The 16,624-nt window shown below is 34.6% G+C and overlaps 1 protein-coding gene across 10 annotated transcripts in view; it reads right to left on the bottom strand.

Moving 5' to 3' along the window:
- LOC143246223 (abnormal cell migration protein 13-like) overlaps nt 1-13,773 on the bottom strand; it is a 30,267-nt gene extending 16,494 nt beyond the window's left edge. For 3 of the 10 annotated variants that reach the window (XM_076492523.1, XM_076492531.1, XM_076492532.1), the window contains exons 1-3: nt 13,623-13,769; nt 879-1,014; nt 272-709 (exon numbers count right to left, since the gene is read on the bottom strand). In XM_076492523.1, coding sequence (XP_076348638.1) covers nt 272-709; nt 879-1,014; nt 13,623-13,625 — 577 coding nt within the window. In that variant the 5' untranslated portion in view covers nt 13,626-13,769. Of the gene's footprint in view, nt 1-271; nt 710-878; nt 1,015-13,038; nt 13,340-13,622 lie in introns of those variants that run through there. The other 7 variants (XM_076492529.1, XM_076492530.1, XM_076492533.1 and 4 more) reach the window with 5 other exon arrangements.
- Nucleotides 13,774-16,624: the final 2,851 nt, after the last annotated feature.

Genomic DNA, 16,624 nt, shown 5'->3' with positions numbered 1-16,624 from the left:
CACAAACATCTAATCTGAATCTGTGCTGTATTCAACCAACCACATAAATCATAAAAATCAATATTTAGGTGTGTTCTTTCAATACTTAGTTTTAAGAAATCAGGTAATATATAATGATAAAATTTGAATTATATTCTACAATTTGATACCAAATTTATTGGCATAATAAAACTTTAAATGCAAGTCAAAAAAACATGGAATGGTCTTTGACCCGTAACTGGTCATGATAGGATTATAAGTACAGAAAACAATAATAATTACTAAAACATACCAGAATCAAACACAGTGAAAGAGGCTTCAAATCCTGTGTAATTAAATGTGATATTTCCTTCTGTAGAACTCTGAAACTTCACAGTTATGTTAGGATGCTTGCGAGTGGATACAAAATCCAGATCTGGACAGTCTTCCTCGTGGCACTTGTGCTGGCCGCATATGGGATTACTATAAGTTGTTTGGTTGGACTGACCAGAGATCACTGATAATTCATCAAACTCACAGGATCTTATGTTAACAAATGAGATTGTTAGCAATAGCTGGTATCCTAATGGAGCACAAAGTATTAAAGAACAGTTCATACCTGGTTTATAAAATGGTTGTCCAGTGAGGACTTGTGCAAGTTTAAGTGTACCAGCTGAGTACTGGCCATTTTTGGATAAGACTAAAACTGCAGGATCTTGACTGCTTGACTGACAATAATCTGTTAAAAAATCTGCATGGGAAAAAAAAAGTGTGAAAACTTAACATAAAATAAGGGGAGAAAAAAAATAATAGAAATCTTAGGAAAAACCCTAAAAGTGCTAAATATGTAATGTATATTCATACAAGTACACAATTATAGTGAGAAACAAACCTTTACAAGACATTGCTACAATACTTACAATTTTCTTGCTTAGCACCAGCCAGACTGAGAGAAAGAAAATTTGCAAGAAATATGCAAAATGAAAGGTTGGAAAACATTCTCTCTATGGAATTTTGGGAAAGTTTTCTGTTGGTAAATGCTATGTCCTTGCAACTCTACAGAAAATAATAAAGCAGGCAAAATTAAACATAACACATAAAAAGCTGATGTTTTATTTAAAGAATATGACTTAATATTACTTGTAATATGACACACACAATTACATAATATAAACATTTGTTGCCTATAAATATCACCAAGATCATTATCATTAATATTTCTGTTTATTGTGCATAGTACTATTTTGAACATAACTAAATAGTACAATATATAACAGGTTGGTTGGTTGGTTTGGTGTTTTATAGCACAAAGCAACTAGGCTATCTGTGCCAAACATCAGGTAAAAAAGTTAAAATTAAATTAGTAAAATTCATAAAAGAAAATTAAAGTAAAACAAAGTTTAAAAAAAACAACAATAGCATAAAACCAATGTTTACATCTAGTCTACAGCAGTAAGAGAAATACTACAGTAACAAAGGATTTTCTGTAGCATAATTGTAATTATCATAACTCACCAAAAAGATTAACAGGTAAGTTCAAAAACCACCATTAGTAACCTGAAGTTGGCCTTTCCAGTCCTGGTTCAGAGTTATTTGACATTATGTTCATTTTCAAAAAGTAAAGTAATACAAGTTTTAAAAGACTTGTAGCAAAATTTTAATTATAACTCACCAGGATGACTAATGGGTAATTCACACAGTAGCGTTAGCCACCTGAAGTTGGCCTTTCCAGTCTTGTTTTCGAGTTATTTGATGCTACAGCCATTTTTTTAATTTCAAATTGAACTAGATAAACTGCAATTCTTAAAAAGGAATCACATTAAAAAAGGTTTAATGTATAAATTAAAAAACTTAAATGGCATTAAAAAGATTAACAGCCTTTAAAAAATCTAAAAACATTACCAAGGTGGACAGTGTCACCATCTTCAATAACAATGTCTAACATTATGGATAGACCTTTGTACAGAACATGTTTAAAATGGTGCCATTGTTGAGAGTGTTAACAATGGCAAGACAGTAAAATGTGGCTTATTATGACCAGAGTGTTACACAGATAAAACATCAGTGCCCCAGATAAAAGAAAACAATGAGTTATAAAACTGTGATCAATGCATAGTTAGAACAACTTCCTTTTTCTGATCCTAATGGTAGCAAAACAGCCAAAGTCCAATAGAGGGTTTTATTTAGAAAAGCTCATTTTCACGTTGCTCACTCCAAGTCGACTGCCAACTAGTACAGAACCGAACCTTGAATATAGGACCATAGTCCATGTATGGAACAAGCACAGCAGTGATTGTGCCAGAGCAGATAGATTTAGCTGCAGTGTTGGCGAGCTCATTTCTGCAAATACCAACATGGCCCAGTATCCAGAAAAACTGGTTAGAAGTAGATGTTAAAGAGAAATGGGTCAGTCAGTTTTGAATATCGATGAGAACAGGGTGTGAACTAACATGAAGCAATTCCAGGGCCAGTAGGAAACTAAGGAAATCAGTACAAATAGTCCAATTTGAGTACTGCTTAGCTTCTATGTAATTCAAGGCAAGAGAAATGGCATACAGTTCAGCAATGGCAGAGCCCAAACAGTCACCTGAGTTTGAACCATCTGTATAAACATAAATGGAAGGATGGTTTGCAAGATGTTCAGCAAATAACAGACAGTATTTCCAATTGGGAGTATCTACTTTCTCAGGTGACTAAAAGACAGGCCACATTTGGGGACTGGAAGAAGCCATGATGGGATCGACTGACCAGTGAATACAGCAATGTTATCCAAGGACAGACCCAATTCATCCAACTGCCAAAAGGAGCAATGGCAGATTGTCTGTTCTGAAAAAGCATGGCCCACTGAGGAAGGAAAACACAACCCCAGGTGGGATGCTTTGGTAAGGAACAAAGTTTCGAAGCATATAGTAAAGACAAGTTGCAAACAACGAAAATGCAAAGAAGGTTCATGAGACTTTGTGTATTTGCTCTGAACTGCAGAAATGCAGAAGGCCCTAGTGCAGATCCAAAGTCCTTGATGATGAATGGGGTCCAGCATCTTTGAGGCCAAGGTCTTGGCAAAGCCATAGACCAGTGATCCATAGTCGAGTTTCAATAGAATAAGAGCACAATATATCTCTAGCACAGAACATCGATCTGCTTACCAAGTGATGGAAGAGAAGACACAGAGGATGTTCAGTGTACATTTGACCTGTAGCTGCTTCATGCGTGGTATAAAGGTCAGCTTACAATTAAAGATAAGAACCAAGAACTCAGGGACCACATGCAGCACAACTACATCATTATGGAGTTCAGGATCAGGATGAATACCCTGTTGGTGGCAAAAGTGCATGCAAACGGTTTTAGAGAGAGAAGTTAAAACTGTTTGCTATGGTCCACTTCAGTAAATGATGGAGGGCAGTCTGTAGTTGCTGCTCAATATACCTCATGTTCGACAACTGACATGAGATGTGATAGTCGTCCACATAGAGCCCATTCACAACAATAAGAGGGAGTTGTTCAGTGATGGCATTAATCTTTATACTGAAAAGTGTAACACTCAAAACACAACCCTGAGGGACTCCAAGTTCCTGTAGAAAAGAACAGGAAAGTGTTGAATCCACACAAACTTGGAGTCACCTGTCTAATAAAGGATTTTAAATAAAAATGGTCAAATGGCCACTTAATCCATAGATATGGAGGTATTGAAAAATGCCATATCTCCATGTTTTATCATAAGCCTTCTCAATGTCAAAGAATATTGATCCAAGATGTTGTCGTGCGAGAAAGGCTTCTCTGATTGACTTTTCAAGTCAAATCAGGTGATCCATGGTGGAGCCCTGTTGTTGGAACCCACAATGGGTGGGTGAGAGGAGGGTGTTTGATTTCAGAAACCAAACAAGTTGAGCATTAACCATCCTCTCTAAGGTCTTACAGAGACAGCTCATCAAAGCAATCAGATGTTAGTTTGAAGGAATCTTGTGATCCTTCCCAGGCTTAGAGAAAGGTAGGACAATAGTTTGGCATAAGGCATCAGGAAAAACATTCTCCTGCCAGATCCAGTTAAAAGCAATCAAAAGAACAGAAAGAGGAGGAGGTGATAGATGGCATAGCATTTCAAAGTGTACATCATCAGGTCTGACCAATGCACTGCCAGACCGACAAAGAACCAGTTTGAGTTCCACCAGTGTAAAGGGACGATTATAGTCATAGAGATAATCAGCTCGAAAGGAAAGAGGTGATTTCTCTGCCCATGTCTTGATGGCTAAGAAGGTGGAAAAAAAGCAAAAGTGCTGGATACCTGGCAAAAGCTTTCACCTAGAGTATCGGCTACTTCCTGGTCATCAGAGAGAAAGATAAAGAGGGGGACAGAATTATATTGCCTACTGACCTTTCAAATCTTGTTCCATATGACATTGGAACTGGTGGTAGAAGATGGTTGTGAACTTAATCCAAGATTCTTTCTGGCTTTGATGTCTTACCCAACGAGCACGTGCACGAACCTGCTGGAAAGCGATGCGGTGCGGGAGTGTGGGATACCTACAGCAAGTATTCCAGGCCCATTTTTTAGCCTTCCATACCATGTGGCACGCAGGATTCCACCACGAACGAGGCTATCAGGGAAGTGTGTCAAGGTTTTAGGAATACATTGTTACTGCTGCCACACAGTTGTCTATTGATGGCTTACAGATGATAGCAGGAGCAAGTTCTGTGAGAGCAATGAAAAAGGGCCAGTTTGCTTGATCAAGCTTCCACTGAGGCATGCGGGTTGGGTGGCACTGACCACAGCCAGTCTCTCTCAAAATTATAAGAAAACGATCACTGCCTCGTGGATTATTGTCAACCCTTCATGAAAAGTAGGAGAATAGAGAAGGGGAGCAAACTGAGAGATCAACAGCAGTAAAGAACTGACTAGGTGCATGAAAATAAGTATAAGAAGTACTACTGAAAAGAGAAAAGTTGTGATCAGAGAGCATACTCACTACCAAGCGACCCTACCATCAATACCAGCACTTCCCCAGAGGGGATGATGTCCATTAAGATCCCCTTGGATTAAAAGGGGAAACAGGAATTGTTCAATGAGAGCATCAAGGTCTGATTGTTCATTGGTCTCTCCAAGTGACGGGAAGAGAAAACAAAGTGATGGCACAACCCAAGGAAACACAGATGGCTACAGCCTCCAAGGGTGTGTCAAAGACAGGGTGGGCACATACTGATCAACCAACAATGCCACTCCTCCATGCACTAGTCCATCGCACAGCCTGTCATTTCTGTACAATGAAAACTGCTAAAAGGTGACTATATTGGCAGGTTTCAGAAATGTTTCCTCTAAGTAAAGACATACAGGATTGTAGGATGAAATGAGTGTTTTGATACCATCCATATTAGAACGTAAACATTGTATCAAGGTAGCCACTTTTATTTATGTGTAGGTGAACTGGGTGGAGAACCCTTCTGTTTATGATCCAGTCATTTTTCTTTACTGTTTATATTTGAGGGAGATCTATTGACCTCCATGGATCCTGCCCTGGGTTGATTGGTCTGGCCTTTGCTGTTGGAAGAGGATTCCAGTGACTGAGGACCTGAACGAATGATCGGTTTGTATCTTGTGGTGGGAGAAGTAGATGTACACAAGGAAACGCGTGTACCTGGAACAAAATGAAGTGGATCTTGGGATTTGCTGGAATGTATGTTCGGGACAGAGATGGGTGTTGAAGTTGATTCATCAACTTTCTTAACCATGGTGGTCAAAAGACTTTTCATTTGGATTGAGAACGATTCTTTTGGAGGCACAGAGAGATCTGTCTGCACTTCCACTGTAGTAATGAAATGAAGTGCATTAGCATACGTCCGAGATGAAGTGGTGGACAGCAACTTTCGAGCCTTGGGATAAGTAATGTTATGAATCGTTTTCAAACACTGCACCTCTTTTTCTTCCAACCATTGAGGGCAAGAACAAATGTAGTATGGGTGAGTGCCATTGCAACTGATGCAATGAGGGTCTGTTTCACACTCATAAGCATCATGGTCTTTGCTACCATAATGAGCACACATCAAGGAATCACAACGACATCTTTGAGTGACTGAACTGCTGACACTGGAAACATCGGAGAAGGTTTGGAATGTATGGCCGTACCCTGCAATTAAGATAACCTGCCTTGATTGTGGCAGGTGGACATAGTGATATAAATGTCACAATGAGGACACTGATCAGCATCGTAATTCCATCCTTGCGAGTGGAGATACACCTCACTGCAGAAACTCCTTGAGTTGAAAAATCAGCAAGAATCTCTAATTCAGGGATGTTCTTCAAATCCCTTTCAACAATAACTTCTTGTGATGAATTCAATGTAGCATGAGGTGTAACTTCAATAAATATAACCCTAATCGCCTTTGAATGCAAGAGGAGTTCACTGTGTTGAGATGCAGATGTTTCCACAAATATGTCACTAGATCGAAGCTTCTTTACTGACTTTGGAGAACCAGCAAGTCTCTCTAGTCCCTTCTGAATGAAAAAGGGAGACATCTGTCCTAAAGGTTTGTCTAAAAGAGAACGTAGTATAAGAAAATGAGGTACAACAGGTGTTACAGATGTTGAAGATTGCTGCTCAGAATCTTCAAGATGTGGTTCTTTACCTATGGACTGTTTTATCACTATTTTATTTATGCTTTTATTTGGAGGATCCATAATAAAAAAAGGAATATTTCAGTGCCCACTGACCCCACCCACCATAAAGACCTACGAGGGAATGCACTAAACTGCCAAACAAACACATTGTAGCAACACCAGTGTTTCATAAGCACTATACACAAATACCAGCATCAGATACACTGTCCACAACACCAGTTGAGAATATCAAACATGGTTCACCCTAGCCCAAGTGGACCATCCAAATGACCAAATGCCACCCGTCTATAGGGATTCAAGGCCAAAGTGGTGCGTTATGGTTTGACCCCTCAACCACCAGGATCCTCTCTTCCCCTTCATGGGTCATCATGCAGAGCAAACATGTGGATGGGTTTTCAAACCCTAGAGGAGGTAAACTAAAAGAACAGAACATTCCCTGGGAGGTCCCCTCACCATGTACAGGAATCCACATCAAGGGGCACAACAGACAAATGAAAACACATAATTAAGCCCTCCTTATGGTTGTGGTACTGTTTTCATTTTTTGTTTGTGTGTGAACAGTACAACTCAAAGGCTTACATGAGCTTGGTTAAATTTTATATAAAAAGTACTGTCTCTCAATGAAATAAATTTTGTTGACTAAAGAACAAGGTGACAATAAAGGCCATCAGTTTCATTGTAATGGTTGGAGATCAGGATTTTCAAAATGGTCAAAACTTCAGATCAAATTGAAAAAGAAAGGTCCTTTGCTCCTAGACCTACAATGGTTGAGGGTCAGGAACTGTTTGGTGTAGATTTTAGTTTTGTTACTTAAAATAATTGTAAATATTACAAAGTAGAAGATCCATGAGTGAATGCCTTTGCAATTAATAAATAAAATTATTTAAAGACATACTATTCTAGTATATGTAGATATTCAAATCAACAATAATTATTATTTGGTGTTTGTAGAAGTATGTATTTATTTCAACCACACATAATTTAGAATACTTACTATATATGATGGTTATTTAAAACCAGAAATTATTACACACAGCAGTAATTATTTAGTGTGCATAAAAACATTTTGTTGGTGTATAGGTAACTGGTAGTTACTTTAGTGATAACCATGGGTGCAATGTATCAAAATGATAACCTTATTTATTCTACACTTACAGTTTGAATTAAAGTAATTAGAAAAAAGTGTTTCAGAGAGAAAGAAATGCCAATTATATGATGTCTCAGATGGTTATATCAAAACTATAATTTTTGTGACAGAAGTGACCCCATGCTAATAACCTACCTTCATTCTGCCAAGTACTGCTACATAATTACCAAATTTTGAGCACAAATAATACACACATGCATGCTATTGAGCACACCAAGCTGTCAAACCTGGCTGTTTTGGCACCTCTAGTGTTGAATTAATATTAATTTCTAACTAAGGCCAGCTATCTATATGGATCAGAGCTAAATTATACCTAGTCGTAAGCATAATTAACTAAATATGCTGTACAAACTATCTTTCTTACAATTATTACAATACATTCTTTTATCAGTTGGATACCCTTGCTATCAATTATATTTTTAGCCAAAAACCCAATAACATTTTACAAGGTTCAACTTAAGTTAGTCCTAATTCCATATATTAAATTAGCAATGTACATTATAATAATAGAATTAAAATAATGAACATTGGAAATAATAAAAATTAAAGATGTATATACGTACATATACACTGAATATTTTAACTGACATTGTGCACAAGTAAAAACTGGTAGAATTTGCACTTGACTAAGCCAGCTAAGTAGATTTTAGGTTAATTCATAACCTAAGTAAATGAGTAATAAACACACTAAAACAGTAGCTTGTGTTCTAGAATCCCTTTTTCTTTCTCTTTGTTTTATTATGCAGCATATTTAATTTTTTTTTTATTTCATGTTATTGTGTTTTGGATATGGCTTGAATATTTTATGCTTATTATATATACAATCGCATGTGTGTGTGTAACAGAAATGTTCGGTGTTTAAACTTGCACTGAGACAGAAGCCTGTGAAATCAAAATTTGTAGTTGAAAGCATGCAAATAGTTTAGTAGATAATCTGTAATCCTATTCTGATTAAAACTTTATTTAAACTGTATTTAAAGATAGTTCTGTTTACAGGTTCAATGCAAACTACTGTACAAACTGGACTAAAACAAAAAAGTCAAGCACATTTGCCTGAAGCATTTCCAGTGTATCAAAATGAATGAAGTCTACATGTACAGTGTATATTCATAAAAATATATCAATACTTTCTTGCAAATTACATCAAACTGCATACCAATAAATACTTGTTTGCAAATTACATTGCTATACAGAACTCCTGAATAACCATAAATATAATTCTATACAGTAAAAACTTACAGAAATATTTTACCAAACTAAGGAAGGCTGAGAAACCCTGATGAAATATGGTTATTTAACATATTTTTGGAATCATAAAAATTGTGTGCATTTATATCATACTAAAGTTGATACAAAAAACAGTAGCCAGTGTACAAGTTTATTTACACAATACAATAATACAAAAATAAAAATCTGTATAGTGCAAGTAGTTTCAATAATGCACATCTGAATAACAACTGCCACATGCACAACTGCACCATAAAAAGTACTTCATAAACTTTGCAGGTCCACAGCTGGTATAAAACTCAAGATAGCCAAATTAACCAAGTTAGCTGAATTACCTCTGTATAGTCTGGGATATTTTAATACATAAGTTATAAAAAAAGGATATATGTATATGTGTGTGTGTGTGCATGCATGTATATAATAGGTTCTCAGAAATATACTACATATTTAAATCAACAAGTATAAATTAATGATAATTTTATTTTAGTACTCCTTATGCATGGCCCTTTCAGATATGTAGCTAAATTAAACATTTTTGAAAGAACCGCACAAACAATCAGGTAATAAGAAAAGCACATATATATATATATATATATATATATATACATAAATACAATCACATAATACAATAGACAAATGCACAAGTACATTTCAAAATTGTGTTAAAACTGCCAACATGCTTGAACTGGCAATTGAAAACTTCAAACTCTTTCAATGTATTTTCATCAGTTCTACTTAAGTTTCAAGATTATACTTGAACAGGTCAAATTCAGTTTTAAACCTCACAGAAAAGTACCTGTCCAAATAACAAATACCAAGTTCACTATTATGTTCAGCATTACTGCTAACAAGTACAGAGGCTTCTAGACTGATACACAATTCATGACATTTAAGATACAAAGAAAAACTTGTAAGTCTAGACTTGTTATTACTGAGGAAATAATAAAACGAGAAGGCTAAAAATACAAACTTGAATGTTAAGAGTAATGGATTTAAGATTTGCAAACCTTAATCTGACTTGTTTTATATGAATTATTTTCTGCTGAAGTCCTATATCTGTGGAATTATTTGATTGAAGATATGTGCAGAATTATAATGAAAATACAAGAACTTAGATGTGAAAGATGGGATGTACCTCAAATGGATTAGAAATAATTGTGTATGGATAAGGACAGTGAGTTCAAATAAACAAATGGTTTTCTATAACTATTTTTATATTCTTATAATACTGTTTATGGTGCATACTTCAAGAAGTCCTAGATTGAACAGGTGGATATAAAGTCTGATAAGCAATGAACTATTTAATTTTAATACACAGACACATTACCTATATCTCAGGTTTATGAATCACTTGAAATTTACCATTTGACAATTCAACTGCTTTAAAATGTTAAGCAAGATCCCACAGTATCATGTTAAATTTGTAATTCTATTATTTTTTAAATCCTTAAACTAAGAACATGCATTTTATCTTTCCTTATATCTCAGCTGGTTTTAAAAAAATTGTACCTACAATTATTAAAATTGTGACATTACATGCCTTTCAAATGTCTTCTGCATAATAAATTTCACACACCCGACCTATCTCACTCACCAAGTAGAAATTGCAAAATTAACAGTAAAATGTAATGTTTGCAAGATAAGACATGAATTTCTTGTTCCATTTAATCTTGGAACAACTTTACTTAAAGATTATAACTTTTTTTCTAAAGCAAATACTCAATTTACATGATGCTTTGAAAACAAAAAAATAAAATTTCCTGATTTTAAAACTATAACAAAATTCTGCTGCTAATATAATGCACAAACAACAAGAAGCATTTAGCCCTATACGTTGATCATTTACAGCTGGCCAATTGGTAAAATTTAATAATCAATTATTCTTTGGGATCATTATTATAGTCAACTAATCAATTATTCTTTGGGATCATTATTATAGTCAACTAATCAATTATTCTCAGGAACTTGTATGGTTAGAATTACTTAAAATACTAATTTCAGTTAGTGATTACTTCAGTGATATTACTTAACTGTAATTTCAGTTAATTGGCTATATTATGTGACAATAATCAATGCTTATAGGTAATTAGTATATAGTTTTAATTACCCAGCTCTAACTTTTGTGCAAAAATAAGGACTTAAGCCCACCATTTATTACTCTATAAATTCTCAATTCTACTACTAAACTCTTTTAATGTGCAGCCTCTAATACTATCAATGGCAACTGACTCTACCAGTCAATCATAGAAAAATAAAGCTCCCTTAATTCAAGCCTAACCTGTCTTCCAAATCTCAAACTTGTCCTTTCATTATGTTTTCATAATATAACACAAAGAAATCAGAGGCCTTTATCCTGTCAATACCACAGATAATCTTGTAAAGTTTAATAAGATCACCACTTATCCTTCATTACTCATGAAAAATTAAGGTACAAGATCATAACTATGTTCATTAATAGTTAAACTTTCAATCCCTGGAATTATCTTATCCATTGTTTTCCACACACTTTCCAATAAATTAACATCCTTTCTTATACAAAAAATGTACATAGTATTAAAGTGAGGCCTAACTAGTAATTTGTACAAAAAGATAGTAGCTTCTTACAAACATCTAACCAATAAGTCTATGAATATTCTAAAATTTTATTAGCTTTGATACTGTCATCAAAGCTCAAACTAGATAGCTTGAGTGTTTTAACCATACTTGTGCCAAGATTCTTTTCTTTAGTCATGCTATTAGGTGGGTTCCGATTTTTGTTAAATGTGTAATCTAAATTACAATAACCCAACTGCATCATTATTCACTACAATCATAATTAAATTTTTTTTCCAAGTATTGATAAACATCCTCAATACAACTTAGACAAAGATTTTTGTCATCTACAAACTTTATTAATTCATTATGCATGTCACCATTAACTGTTAATACAGATAAGAAAAACAACCCTAAAAAAAGAATCCAGTTTGAATAGACTCCATTAATAATAATTTTCTGCATTCACTCATACAAATCTAACTTATTAATATTCTCCAAATCCATACCAATATGAGTTCCTTAATTAATTTTTGCAGGGCAATTTATAAAAAATTAATTGAAAATTTTAGTACCTCAAATCCATAACTTCATCTACACAAGACACAGCTTCATCAAAACATGTTGACAGATTAATAAGTGAACAAGTCTAACTATAAGATGCATCTAAATGCATACAAAACAAAGCTATTACCAAAATTTTAAGATTACCAATTACTACCAACTCTGCATATATACACACAAAATACTAATTAATATTCCATATCTGTTCATAATTTGTCAATACTGAACTGCAACAGCACAAATAATATTACAGTTAAAGTATACACCTAAAATTATCTCACAATACCCCAAAATAATCTAATTTATAGCTACATGAATAACACTGATATCTTCAATTTAAAGACTTGATAATAAACTTTAAAAAATTATAATTAGTAGATAATATACCACAATTCAGGCAAACAAAGTTGTCATACAAGTTTATACAGAAAACATATTCTACCTTAACAGCTATGTTTTTAGCATTATATAATAATATACAGAAAGTACCCATGTATCTCAAGACGGCTGGTATGGGTACTAAAACTTGTATTAAGCTAAAGTAGAGAACAATGTTTCAACCTTCTCAGATCATCTTCAGGTTAACAAAGAAATAGTACTGGCTTAAGCTCTTAATTAAAGTTGCAGTATTAGACAAGCCACTGCTACCACTACTACTAAATTATGTGTACTGTACTCTGTAGCACGAACAAGTTATAATAAGTAAATAATTTGTGTGAATGGCCCAAAACTATCTATTAATATTACAGTTTGTACTCTAATATTACTACCAATGAGTGCCACTGCCATAACTACCTAGTATGATTATGCATTTATTTTGACTTTTTCTTTTGCTTCCTTCACTCTTTTTCTCCCACACCCACATAACTTACAATTATATTTATAAATCATTAATTCAATAACTTGAAGTTACAGCTTGAAATCAAGGTTTGAATTACTAATTTAATTTTGACATCGGTAAGAACTAAAGTAGACAAGAACTTAGAAGTAGAATACCTACCCTGGTTATTACTAGTACTGAGTAGTAGTACTACAGTAACAATATTATTAATATGAACAATATATAAAGTACGAAAATTTCACATTTCGTCTTTTGCTTCAAAATACAGGACGAGGCATAAGAATCAGATTATTTTATATAATGACACTTACACGTACAATTTTATTTGAGAAGCATTCTACAGTTGCTGAAACTATATAACGATTACTCGAGTTACTTCTTATATTCAGTGGCGCTATCTAACAAATATTAAAAATTGCTACAAAAAGATCGAAGGACACACAGTCCAGAAGGATTTTAAAGTTAAACAATACAAGGTCCTAGAAACAGTATGTTTTCAATAGAAATATCTGTTATCTAATTAAATATAAAGCAGAATTTGTACATTGCAATGGAAATATCAGTTTATCGTATACAAAATCAGTCATGCTTCATCATAAAAGTTTCAGTGATTTAATAGAGTAAACACAAACAAATGACATTTACTTTTCAGATAATAAGAAAAAATTCAAAAAATATTTCACTATTTCGACTTCTTAAAAGTAATAAAAGAATTATTTCAGGATTTAATAACTGTAACTCACCATTTAAATCACAATTATTTAACATAATATTAAAGCAAATCAAGTGACCTTTTGATCCATTTAGGCCGTCCTATGTTAAACTACACACTGAAAACTCAAAGTCAGCCTTTGTTATTCAAATATTTATCAATCTTTGTCATAAACTCCATTAAATTAATGGCATCCATTACATCCGAAGTCTTAGCTGAAGATGACTCCTACTTTCTAAAAGTTACATTTCTCTTCCCTAGTCTTACCATCCTCACCATTAAATTGAAGAAAAAAAAGCATGTGTAGCAACATTATCAGTTCCTTTAACAATATTAAACACCTAAATCATATTCACACTAACTCTTCTTTCTTTAAGAGAAAACAATTTTAAGATTTTAACCTATCCTCGTATGATGACTTTCCATCCCAAATATTACCCCATTATATATGTGTAAAAACAGCTGGCATGGGTTTTCTCTACCCATACCAGCCGTTTTTACATATATATTTTTCTCTACAAGTAGGTTTTCTCATCATCACGAATTATTACCCCGTTAGCTCTCTTTTTAAACCTTTCTATCAATTTAATGTCTTTTGCAAGTTAGGGAGCTCAAGACTACACACCAATGACCTATATTATGACATTACAACATATTTAGACTATTATTCAATACTTCTGTAGATACAACCTAAAATCTTCTTTGTCTTGCCACTAACACTCTTTGATAACTTAAGAAATTGAGCAACAAGAACATCAAGATATTTTTCTTCCATAATACTGCAGAGCTCTTCCCTTAAAACAATACATGTAATTCAAATTTATTATAATAAAAATCATCTGTTATTTACTCGCTTAACATATCAAATGATAAAAATCTTTTTTTAAAGAAATAGCATCGTCCTCACAGCCAGTAATAATCCAACTGAATGTTGCTGTTGATTTGACTAACCTAAATAGCATCCTCTTAAACTGGTAGCATTTGTCAGATGTCACAAAGACTGTTTTACTTTAGATTCTGTTTCCATCTGGATCCGTCAATAACTTTACTAAGGTCAATCTTGGTAAAAAAATTTAGTCCCGTGTAATTTCGCGATGATAGTCTCTTGGTTTCCTACAGGTTCAGAGCGAATTTCGTAATGAGATTAAGTATCTAGAAATCTATGCAGAAGTATTTTGAGCCATCCCTCTTCCTCATAATTTCTAGTAGGAAACAGCAGGATGAATTTGAAAATTCATTTATTCTGACTTTGAAAATTATCTTGACTTCTTGCTTGATCAGGTCTCTTATTGCTCAGGATATCTAATAGGTTTCCACTTGTCTGGATCCCAGTTCATGGTCTCAGTCTTGTGTTTCACAATGTCTGTTTTGCCTGGTTTATCTATGAAAATATCTGGATTTGTCTCCTCTGGTGTGCAGTATCTGGTCACATCTCCAATAACTGGAGATAACTGGTTGGTACCAGTGAAAATTGCTGGAAATTCTGTCTGCCGCTTTCTTCCCTTTATATGTTCTCCCACAATCCACTCATGAGCTAACTTCATCACTTGAGTCTGGTGTTCTATTGGTACTATGATCTATTTAACTTTTCCAGTAGAATTTCCTTTATGGCTTTACTACTGCAACTCTTCTGGTCCTCTATTCTTTTAGTACTTTTCTCATTTGTAATGTTTTCGACTTTCTCCTGAGCACCATTCCAAAGTTTCTGTAGTGAAGGGTCTCTCTTCTGTAACTTTCCTAGTTCCAGTGAACCTACATTTGGGATATTACCATTCAAGATTTGCAAGGGCCTGATGTTTTCTTCCTTTTCAACTCTTGTGGTGACTTCAGATGCTTCATCAGGCTCCTATTTTTCACTGCCTGATATACTTCCAATCATCAAGTTTTAGTTGGATGCCCTCCTACACATTGCCTCAAGGTCTCCCATGTACTATGGCGTGTCCATTCATATTCTTACTATGGGAAACTTTCTCACTGTCACATCAATCAGCACATAAAGATGGATCTAGCTGAACCTTGTCCTGACCACATCGTCATTCTTAAATCCTCTGGTTTTCTTTCGCGTGAGCCTAGTGAGTTCAATTTTTGCTTTTATTTTTTCTATTTGCAGTGTGTCTCTCTCATTTTATTATTTCTCTTTGTCTCTTCTTTGTTGATCTATTTTAACACACTCTCATAGATTACAATCTTTAAGCCCAAGTCACTCGCCACTATCAATACATTTACCAAATTCAGTTCCCATGGTTATAGAGTAAAGCTATGACCTTTTCGATACGTTTACTACCACTACGGCTGTGTATATATATATACAATGCTTGCCAAAATCTTAAGGTCAATAAACATAAAGAAAAAATATGCATTTTGCGTTGTTAGACTCAGCCACTTATTTATTTAGAGCTTCGAAAGATGAAAATAAGAAAAGAGAAAGTAAAAATAAAAAACCTTTTTAGCATTTAATTTAGCCAGCTGCTGTTTGACGCCCCTGTATAACCCTAAGCTCCATTGTTCCATGGAAGGAGAAAGCACCCCATATCATGATGGAACCTCCTCTGTCGTGTAGAAAATGTCTCCGGTGGGATATACTTATTGTGCCGGTAACGTTGGAAGCCATTTGGACCATCCAGGTTAAATTTTTTCTCATCAGGAAACAAAATCTTCTTCCACTTTTCTACGTCCCATGTTTGGTGCTTCTCAGCAAGGTTTAACCGAGTTGTTTCGTGGTGTGGAAGGAGGCGTGGCCTTTGAAGACTTCTACGGTTTTTAAAGCTTTTCTCTCGTAGATGCCGTCTTATTGTTCTTGAGCTGCATTCTGAGTCCGTAAGGGCCTTAATCTGGTTCGACGATCGGTTGGTGTCTTGCTGAACAACCTGTCGAATCCTCCTGCTCCACGTCAGGCGAAATTTTTTTGGGCCGATCACTTAAAATTCTCGTTCCGTATCCCTCAGGGCCTTTTAAGAAATTTGCAACAGCAGTTTTACTATGCCCAATATCACCAGCGATGGCACGTTGAGAGAGACCTTGCTTTTGCAGCTC

Source organism: Tachypleus tridentatus, chromosome 3 (genome assembly GCF_004210375.1).
Source record: "Tachypleus tridentatus isolate NWPU-2018 chromosome 3, ASM421037v1, whole genome shotgun sequence".
In the NCBI taxonomy this organism is placed as follows: Eukaryota; Metazoa; Arthropoda; class Merostomata; order Xiphosura; family Limulidae; genus Tachypleus; species Tachypleus tridentatus.
Note: the sequence above shows the minus strand (reverse complement) of the source record. Positions and strands in the feature narration are given on the sequence as shown.